This window comes from Glossina fuscipes, unplaced genomic scaffold (genome assembly GCF_014805625.2).
Source record: "Glossina fuscipes isolate IAEA_lab_2018 unplaced genomic scaffold, Yale_Gfus_2 27, whole genome shotgun sequence".
Classification (NCBI taxonomy): Eukaryota; Metazoa; Arthropoda; class Insecta; order Diptera; family Glossinidae; genus Glossina; species Glossina fuscipes.
Window position 1 is genome coordinate 2,313,616 of NW_023998422.1, and position 11,487 is coordinate 2,325,102.

At 34.5% G+C, this 11,487-nt stretch overlaps 1 protein-coding gene across 1 annotated transcript; it reads left to right on the forward strand.

The window, feature by feature from the left end:
* Positions 1-4,027: 4,027 nt before the first annotated feature.
* Positions 4,028-10,162, forward strand: LOC119635877 (putative uncharacterized protein DDB_G0282133). Its single transcript, XM_038030895.1, has 3 exons — positions 4,028-4,104; positions 9,040-9,768; positions 9,843-10,162. The coding sequence occupies exons 1-3, from the start codon at positions 4,038-4,040 to the stop codon at positions 10,160-10,162; spliced, it is 1,116 nt and encodes a 371-aa protein (XP_037886823.1). The 5' UTR covers positions 4,028-4,037.
* Positions 10,163-11,487: the final 1,325 nt, after the last annotated feature.

Sequence of the window (11,487 nt, forward strand, 5' to 3'; positions counted from 1 at the left end):
ATGCCGGTCAACTTCGATCATTTCTCCGATTTTATCGACATTTTCGACGACCGGCCTACCTGTGCCAGGTGCTTCTTTAATATCAAAAATTCCTGAACGGAATCTACGAAACCAAAATTGCACATAATTGGCTGTTACAGTATCGGAACCATAAACACCATTCACAATTTTAGCCGCCTGGCTTGCATTTTCGCCTTTGTCAAAGAAAAACTGTAAAATGTACCGAATTTTCTCTTTGTTCACTTCCATTTTTAACACGCTGTAACTCACGACTGAATGCACCAAACAAAAAACAGCAAAAGAATTTTTTTTACTGCGAAATGTCACCTTTCCAACGAGCATAAATCTGAAATTGTTTGATCGATACTTTACGAGAAATATATCAGTGCAGCCATCTACCGAAAAAATAATGGATTTCTTTTTCCCCAAACATTAGTTTGGGGATATAAGTAATGTACAAATAATACCAAGTTGATAAAGGATGTATATACACATATAACTGTGTTCTTGATTAGCAGTGGAATTTTATTCTGCGTCCTCGTTTATTCCTGTGTTGGATCCCTCGATTTTTTTCGATCATAGAGTTATTTAGATAATTTAGTCGCGTCCGTTTGTTAATTTCCGTTGAAGTTTTAACGGTTCCAACATTTGATATCTACTTTCTCTCCTCTCGAAATTTTCATGTATTCTTAGTGTCATCATAAGATATCCAGCTAATGTAGTCGGATCCCTTCGTTGGTTTCCTAGTCATATTTCGTTGAAGTTCTAATGACTTCAACATTTGATATCTATTTTCAAATTCGAAACCTTAAAAAATATTTTCAAAAATAATTATAAAAAACCCTTGGAAACAAAAAAAATCATCAATATTCCAGAATTTACCAAAACATAGCCTCTCTGAGCCTTTGAAGCTCTTTTCAACTTTGAATTGGATCAATATAATTAGATCGATTGAAAATTTTACTTTCTTTAAACGCGGAAAATCAGTAGAGATAGGTGAATAAAATTTCCTCGGAATGAATCCACGAACTCTTTCGAACTATGAAAGGAATGAAAACATATTTATTAAGCTCATCAAAACTATAAAGACGTATGGAATTGTATGCACAGCCCTTTTGACGCATGACTTAATGAGCTTTTAATCTTTTTCCCTTTTTTTTGTAATCGTTTAACTTTACACCTGAACCCTTTATAGTAAAGGATAAGATAATTGAATTAAAAAAAAGTATTAAATAAATGTATGAGTATGTGGTTAAGTAACGGATATAACAATGATTCTCAGGAAAGGCATGTTAATGTTAAATTTAACACAAAAAAAGGGACATGCATAAGACCTTTGTTTGTCTCGCGGTGAATCTCAGACACCCCTCGCATTCAATTTTCCTCCAGTTTTATATTCATTGCTAACATAGCGCACCGTTCGTCCATTAAATGCTTTCCATACAAATAATTACAAAATTTCAAATCAATGTAGATCCCCATAAGTTTTCATTTCCTAGCACGTTCATGCACACATCATGTGGTATGAAAATGTTGTTATATAAAACATGGTAGCACGTATGTATGAGCAAATGGCAATCTAAACAAATTTAGCCTTTTAAATATCGAAATGTAAGGCACGTGACCGGAAGTTTCTAACAGATCAAGTTCAAAATTTTGTAAATTCCTCTCGAAACTATAGACCGATTTTCCAGATTTTTGCATTTAATCTAGTTTTTGTAGTTGCTTTACCGTTAATTCAGCATATATTACGCAAGTAAATACGAGGGCTTGATACATGTCTTAAGTTATTTGTTTTTAAAGCTTAAATATCTGGCAACAACAAGCATTCGTAATACGAGCAAAGCAATATATATCAACGCAGACATACTCTTTCCAGCAGCAAAAATGTCATGTTTTGTGCCAAATAAAGAGTATTCGGCAATAGTCCTTTTACTATCGCTCGAAGGCCAAAGGGGAGCCTTTTTTTTTGCTTTGCAGCTGGGGATAAAAAGTAAATCTATTTTAAGAATCCCAGGCATAAAAATTCATAGGCATAGCCAGACGTAGAATTCAAATGGGCTGGGAGATCGAATCGTTTTGACAGGAGGACGATATTCTGTGTATGATGGCAGCAGAAAAGTGCGTCCTGTGGTACGCTTTTAAAGTCTGGTGAAACGAAAGTAATACTTAATCGGTTTGAGTAGTAGTAGTGGTAGCACCCACCACAAGGACACAAGATAATTAGTTTGCATTGCATCGTCCGCCTATCCGTCCACACAGGAAACCCGAGTTTGCGATATGTTAGATGCATTCAATTGGGAAGTGCCAGCCCATAAGGCTTACTCATCAAGTTTAAATTCTTCCGATTACCCTTTGTGTGCAATGATGCGCCAGAAAAGCAACTTCTCTTCTTAAGCGAATGTACGGTTTGGTTTAAAAGAGCAAGGGTTTCCATGACGGGGAAGAAATCTGTAGCTAGCGATAGACAATACTTCGCATAAAATATTTTTTATCATTAAAGAATTATTTTTAATACAAAAAGTCTGCTTTCGTATTTACATACCTGATACATTACTTAACCAGTTCGTAGAATAACATATAGGTATAGGCCGACGATTGACAAATTCGCTTGACTTTTAGATAGCATCGACCTTTCATGATATCTCCAGCTTGATGCTGCACACGATGTTCAGATTTTTTCCTTGTTTTACAAAAGCAAAAGTAATGCAGTTGTACTAGTAGTACCAAAATTTCTCCGCAAAGGAAGATAATTATCAAGTCATCAAAACCCTGTTCACGAGCTGCTGTCTTGACTCTTTGCCCTTTTATGTTACATTGACAGGTGAAAATTGTTAACGATCTTTTAACTGCTTCAGTTGTCCCCTTATCTTGACAGTCAGTGTAAATTGACGCCGCTAATGACAAGGATTGGCTTAATGTTTCATTAATACCTGGATGAGCGTCTATAGGCTTTTAGGAATGATGACGAAGCAGAATCTATTCCACACCTAATGTATTATATACTACTACAGAAGACTAAAGAAATAAAGAATTGCATCTCTGACTGATTTATGTCTAATTGATGGTTCATTCCGCACTTGTTGTTCTTTTCTTTCCACTTCCTTGGTAAAGGCGGGAAAAGCTTTTTCAAAATATTTTTCACAAGTTCGTTTTATCTTAACGTCTAAAGCACAAATTGGGTTACAAACTAAACAATAAACTTTACATTCCGATCGCTTTTAAGAGGAGAGCATTGGTTAAGAAGAAAAAAAAAGGACAAAGCGTATTTTTATAGCGCATTTTTATATTGAAGCGCATGATCCCCAAAAACATTCGTCGTTTCTTCTTGTGAAATTTACGAGTGACTTAGCCAATTATTGTCAACAGTAAAATGATAATGCATTGGTTGACAATCATGCATACATATCCTTCAAACATTATAAGCAAAGAAATATGCATATGGAAATTTTCATTAAAATTCCGCTTTGAATCCTATACTATGCAGCAAACATTAAATAAATAGTTTAACTATTCAACGAGGGACAATGGAAACATACATAAATTTTAGTCTTAAAACGACAACAGGTGACAAGTAATGCATAAATAGATAGACGTCAGCATATTTTTATGTAAAATTACACTAACACCAATACACTTCATTGTTTTCTATTGAACGAATGCTGGGGATATATAAAAAGTCAAACGTTATCAGATAAGCGTTCAGTTACTTTCGGTTGAAAGTTCAGATAAGTCTGTTGTTAGCTTAGGAAAAAAGCAAAAAAAATATATTAAAAATCAAAAAAAAAAAAAAAAAAAAAAAACAAAAATTATCAACATTCTCGAGTTTATAAAGTTTTGAAAAAATAATTGTAAAAGCAATTTTTGGAAATTTTTTTTTTTTTTTTTTTGAAAAACATTCTTAGGCAGGGAACGAAGAAAATGTGTACAAATATTTGTACAGAGTGCATTTAACATGAACTAAAATATATATATATATTTTTTTTTTAATTAAAAATTTCGAATTTTCATGGAATGGAAGAAAATATTGTTACCGGATGAATATGATGTTAAGCCATTTATTCAGACTGATTGTTATACTAGGACTCTTGTTTGCGGTGAGAGGTAAATAAAGTGATCTGTATTACATATATAAATATAAAAATGGGCCGATAAATGTTGTTTGACGCATGCTTGTTCTATAATTTTACGAAATGTGTAATCACCACAGGACGAATTTTTTTACATATGTACGCGAATGTTGCGCGTTTTTTTGAGCCATGAAACTTGTGCACTCACAATTATTTAGCTCTAGTTTAAGCGGTTGTTACGTTCCAGAATTTCTTATGGGACGATCTCTTATTTAAGATAAACTGAGAATCATACTTACTGGATAGCTTTGATTTGGCGTGAAATTTCGATGATACGAAAAAAGGGACAATGTGAAATATTCGTTTTGAGAAATTATACAATCATTTCCTGGAGCATTTCTGCCAAAGAAAGAATTATATTTATCCGTACCTTCTATATGCTGCATCTTTCATCCAAGTTGCTTGGGCAATTTTGGGCAAGTTTATGCTTTCATGTGCTATACGGGCTTTAATTTTATAATATATTAAGTGTTTGCAAATATGTTGATCATTGAGAAAAAATGAAAGTAAAAGTCTAACAGATAGTCGATTCGACAATTGCTAAATTGTTCGAAGGTCTTTGAAAGTTTGATCTGCGGTTTCGTTCAATAAGTGTTGGAATTCATTGTTTTCAAGGTTTTTGGTCATCGGTTCAGGCCGTTCTTTGTCATTGACATCAGAAGTACCACTCTTAAACCGTTGAAGTCAAAACCCAAAATTGGAATATAATGGAATGGCATCACCATAAGCTTCTGAACGTGCACGGTGGATTTTTTGGACAGGATTAAGCAAAAAAAGTAATTAAGGCTGAATATTCAATTTTGACCGCTCCATAGTTAGTGCTGATTTACGCTGAACAACTTAATAATATTTAATGGGAAACTGTTATCCTTAGCTAGAGAAAAATCATTAAAATAATTGAATTGAGACGTTATGTACACTAGTATTTCCCACTTCTTTATGATTTTTACTTATACAAAGCGCTGATCAAAATTTTTGCAAACACCTAACACATACTAACAAGTGCATAGATTAATGAAAGCAACATTTTAAATAGCCTAAACACGGCCTTAGCCTTTACGAATGTAGTTCCCTTATTACAAACATTTTTAACCTCATGGAATGACGAGTAATAAAGACAATTTGCGATCCAAACAATTTCAAGCACAACGCTGTCAAACACATGCATTTCGAGCGATTAAATCACTTAAATATAAAGCAGTTATCGCATTTGGAAGGTAATACAAAACCTTTTTCCGAATTGAAAGTTTAAACCCATTTTTGTCCAAACCGTGTCGCATTCTTCAACTGCAGCATCGCAATAAGAACAAGCCTATACCACTTGTGGCACAGGATGTATGATTTTAATGCGGACATATGTTACGCTTAGAAGGACTTAAGACAGACCCACCTTTTATTATTCAGATCGATTCTGGATTATAATCTGATTTGATCTAAGTCTGTCTGTCCGTCTGTTTGTCTGATGTCTGTCCATGTGAAATTGTGTTCAAGCTACATGTCGCAATTTTTGCGATATTTTGATGAAATTTGGTACAATGGCATGTTTTAACCCAAAGGCGGCCGTTAATTAGAATGGTTCGCATCGGTCCACTTTTTCCACCACTTGCCATAAAACGCCCTATTTTTAAAATTTGTCGGTAAAAGTGTTTAAGTAGCATTCTAAATTGGTATAAAAACTTTGCACCGCCTGGGGCCATTTTTGAAACCTCAAGGGTGAATGTGAATCCGAAAGTGGTTCGGATCGTTCCACTTTCTCGACCGTCCTCCGCATTCCGAAAACCATTATATGGGAAAAAATTATAATTTTCAAAATTTCTCGGCAAAAGTGGTTAAGGCATTCTGAATTAGTATGAAAGCTTTGGGCTGGCTGGACCATAGGCCGCTTTTCTAACATGATACAGAAGTTTTGAGAAGAAAAAATGTAAGATAAATATCAAGACGTCATCTAGGCAAAAACAAGAAAAAGATCATTGCGTCCTAAAATACTGTAAGGAAAAAGGATTTTCAGAGGTAACGCGGGCATGACGAAATCGATTTCTTACACTTATTCAAATCATGTAAGTTAAATCATTCACAAGCGTGGAAATGTGACATAAAAGTGGCGTTGAAAGCAGAAAAATTACCCATTGACATGATAGGTTTGACAGTTCACTGTAACAAAAAAACATAAGAGATTGTAGTCTTATTTGCGTAAGCTCGGAATGAAATAATGTATAGGAACGAAATTTATGTGCTACCTAGAAAAAAGCGAGGAAAAAAACAGAAGTATGGAGTGGCCGCAGGATGGTGGGTGCATGTTCACTGGTGGGTACGACTCTTATCTATCCGCCTACGCGGCTGCTCGTTGCAGAGCCCTAGGTTCTAAAGTTCATCAGCACCGCAAAAAATTTTCAATCTATTTACGATATGTAAATAAAACCAAATATGATAAAAAACAAAGAAGCAGACAGATGGACAGACATACTTAAGCCCACTCAGACAATGATTTTGAGTCGATGAGAAAATGATCCTAAATCGATCGATATAAATAAAAAGTACATATATCTTAAGTCCTTCTGGATAGTACAACCTATACGTGTGAACAAACTTCATATTCCGCGTGGTGTTGTATATAAACTGTTGCAAATTTTTTTATTTCAGCGCATCCTCCTGAAAGAGTTTTCCTCGAAGTCTACAACGCTAAATCGAACAAGAATAATTAGATCTGTCACGACGAGTCTGCATTCCTACAAGTAATAAAACAAAATAACAAAAACGTTATACATCAAAATTTACCTATAGCACAATTAAATGAAGGAGATCCAAGGCGATTTAATTAAAAATTCGAAAAAATTATATGACACAAAAAAACGGGGTAAAGGGACTGAGGACTGCAATCGAAACAATGGTATCGTAATTAATCTAGATAAGCAAAAACATTCGCATATGTGTTTGAAAGTGTGTACGGTATACAACCAAAAAAAAGTCACAGTAAAAGAAAATGAAATTTATTGCTTTTGTTTCAAAAAAAGTGTTGTTGTTGAAAAGGGTACGCACTTGAGTTCCATCTCAAAATTTTCCCTAAAATTTTTAAAATTGTGTCATGTAAAATAATCTGCATGATGATGATGATGGATCCGGTGAGGACTTCTTTAATCAACAAAGCTACAAATATTTGTCGATTGCTTCATAAACTTCATAATATTTGTACCAGCCGTAATCTAATTGCTTAACTCACTCCATATTATTGCAAGCCAGTTAATGTAGCAAAGTTCAAAGTGTGAAGGTGTGTCTACATGAACAATTAGCCACTCCATTAAGTGAGAATACCGACATACAATATGTAAGGGACAATTTCTCATAAAAGTAATATGTTTGAAAAATTTACTAATAAACAGGTGCGTTCCTTATTCTCGGCTTCCTTATGTCACATTATAGGCAAAGAAAAATAAAATATTTTGCTCGAACTGAATACAATTTCTCTTATAGAACAATGATGCAACAATTTACACATACAATAGAATAACCTGAACGATTCCATAAGTAGTTGGTTGCCTTCCTCGCATACGCACACTATCATGAACAAACCGACTGCGCACAGTGTATATTCTTGATCAGCACGAGATTTAAAGTATATGTCTATATAGCGACGCATCCTGCTTGTCATTTGTTGTTAGAATTCCTACTGTCATTAAAATTGAGATACAACACTGGCTGATGGTCACAGATAAATTTTAAAAGTGGTTGTGGTCCACTCAAGGGCACTATCACAAAACGCCGTAGCATCTATGTAACAGATGTAATGGCAAATACTGCACACATATTCCATAGGAGAATATTGCATTACCGGTCACTACCACTACGGTGGTTATCATACATCCATCCCATTAAGTCTTGCTCGTATTTTTATTTTCATTATGTCCACCGTCATTATAACTTTGCTACCGTTCGTAAAGTGGAAATACACGCATCCTACATAATAGCAGGCATGTCCATTTCCAATCAAAGCAAGATTGTGTGTCCAAACCAGTTTCAGCGGTTGACTGTAGGCTCCCTACTGCAGCATATAGACGCAAAAGGAGGAATCTCTCATATTAATTTTTAGTTAATGGGCGGAAAAAGTCAATCACTAGTCAATCCATATAAAATTTTGTATAAATATTTTCGAGTTTCATCTAAAAGCTGAATATAAAACTGATCACTAAACTGAATATAAGAAGTTTCAATTTTTATGTTCTGGAAGGAAAACTACGCCATTTTTAATACATTTCAGGCATTACTACGCATCAAAAGTACTATAATCCAATGGATTTAGTTTTTGAATTAAGAAAATGTTACATGTTCGGAATTTCAATATTTTAAGCAAAGTGCGCTACATCCGCACTACGTTAGTTGAACTTGAGAAATAAATGATATAATGCCTGAGGTGATGATCACTTCATTAGCACTTTAATTCGAATGCCTGGGAACTCGAGTTTTTCTTATACGGCTCGCTATTCTTTCACTGTTATCTACATTTTGTAATCCTAATAGAACTCTTCAGTAACTAATAATAGCTCCGTTTATATAATAAATTGATTGGCAATCAGGAGAAGCATCACGTAAACCCTTGGTCCACTTGATATCTTCAGTTTTGCGAACAGGGGAGTGCCAACAACAAACGCTACTCAGACGGGCAGACGTGGCTCAAGTATATATAGGGTGTCTGAAGTTTCTTTTTGGTTGTTACATCCGTTATGAGAAAAAAACCCCCGTTCTTCAGTGGTGGGTATAAAAATTCTTTTCAACTTGTGACGTCTTTGTGTTGTTAGTCAGCTTATGGGTTATGAGTGAGAATTAGAAAAATTCCCGTTTTTCATCTTTTAACAACCATTTTGCATGATTTTACTTAAATGCTTTTCTATTTTTAATTTCACCTGCTACGTTAAAGTTCTTCCCTTAAATGCCGCATTCAACGGCAGACCATCATTGTCTGCCTTCTCGTGGAATGATTATCGTTTAGATGATGACAGTGATGTCACGGATGATTTGTTAAATAAACGTATGCAAATTTGGTACTACACACGGCCGCTTTACCTTCACCATGACCCGACACCGACAATCCGCCAACAAAGTCAATCAAATGACGGAAATATTCTACCGAACAATATTCATATTGACAGCAATGACAATGAACCGGAAGTTGTTGATGGTAATAGCAACACTAACAACAACAATAACAACAACATCGATAGTGAATTGCTTCCTGCTATTAAATGTCAAAGAAACTCAAAGCGCACTTTAAGTACACAACAACAACAAAAATTGCTGCGTTTATACAATAAATTGCAGAGAGACAACGATTTCAAAGAAAATTCCAAATATTTAATAAACAATGGGCCAGCAAACTACCTACAACAACCGCAAACTTCACAATTAAAGGGTAGTGTTCACGACATCGACAAGGATTTATTACGGAAAAATGAAAATGATGGCAATGGCAATGGTAACGATGATGATAGTGAAAATGATTACAATCGTATTGACAGTGACAGAGAAAATCATCAAAATCTGGATTCGAAAGCAAATGCCGATCAGCTTTTTAGAGCATATGTCAAACGAATGAAATATCAAGAGAAACAACAACAACAACAAACATTCTTACCTTCTATTAGTGGTGGTAAGTTATGATAATTTTTTAATTATCGAAAATTTTTGTTTAAATTTTGTTTTGTTTTTGTTTTTTTTCGGAAGGTGTTATGACAAATTTGGGGAAATTTTTTCGCGATCTCTCAAAAAATGTTCACTACAGCGAACAATATCGTTGGGATGAGAATGAGCAAAAATTATTGGAAGGTCATCGGGCGATAGCCAGTTTTCAAAATCATCTTCCGGATGGATTACCGGATCATAAAAATCAAACGGCTCATAATGCGGAACTGATACAAGCGATACGTTTCTATAGGCCGTCACAAAAAATACGCTCGTTAGTAATGATGAATCCTCATGGCCAGTGGTCGCACGATTCAAAGTTTATCGATCCTAACTATATGTGGGTGGGTTTGGGCAAATAACAGTAAAAAGAGATTCGTAGGAAATTTTTATAAAATGAAACAAGACATATATAGATATATATATATATATATATATATATATATATTATATATATCAAAGTTCTTCTTTTTATCATACTAGTCATCATATCAAATGAATAAAACACAACGATTGCATTGATGTTACATACATAGTTGCAAACCTATTGTGTGCTGATTTCGAATTATAAAATAAACATATATACGAAGATTTAGCACGTAAGATTTCGTTTTCGTTCGTTTAAAAAAAAAAAAGAAAAAAAAAAGAAATTATTTACCTTTTTTTATATCTGCAATACCTGATCCGAAAATATTAAAATCTTCGGTTCTTTTCAAGTTTATTCACTCTTTGAGTCAATCGTTAACTTTTATTCGAAAATGAAGAGATCCGTGAGGATAAAAACCTACGTAAGAATTTGGATAAACTGCACAGATTGCAGAAAACTCTATGATCCAAATACTAAAAAAACTCCCAGCATACCCATAAAGTCATATAATAAATAAAATAGGAAAGTGACAAGCTGGAACCTTTAGAAAATTTGAAAAGTGCTTTGCATCTTTGAGGGAAATAAACATGAATAATAAGCATATACTGGTGCAGCTGGTTTCCTCATTAACCCTCATTAAAAAAAGCAGCAGCATTGACCTTATTAGCTTCTGCTTCGGCGATTTCTGTCGTGGCTCTTTTACGCTGTTGATACTTACAGGTCTGATGGCTTGCCAGATTTGATTTTGCTGAACCGAAAACTTCACCTATTAAAAGAGACGTTGTAATAAAACAAGTAAAACATGAAGCATTTCTCATTTAAAATTTCTGTGTCCGCGGAGTATATTTGAGCGTTCGTTGAATAAGAAATTCTGGCCAGAAGGCGTCTTGATTAAGGAAATAAATTGTGGCCTGCGACTGCGTTAAAAAAATTAGATGCCCAATCATTTAATGTATGTTTAGTAGTGTGCTGGAATCTTGATTGCGGTACGTGCTGCAATCAGGAGAAAGTTGCTTTCTCTTTCAAGCTAAATAATGTTGAATTCATTTGTGTCCGACTGAAATCATCTATACACGGTCCTCGTATTAACGGTTCTTGCATACCTCTTTCATCCCTTTACTTGTCTTATACCCATTCTTATCTCTCCAGCGGACTATAATACGACAAGTATTAATCATTCAGATTATTGATCGGGAAATTGAATTTTATATTCCGTGTTATTCATCGGTTCCTTATGATTCTTTATTTGAAGAGCTGTATACAGTTGAATATGGTACCACAACTCAGGTGATAAAATATTGAATTCAGTATTTCTGCAAA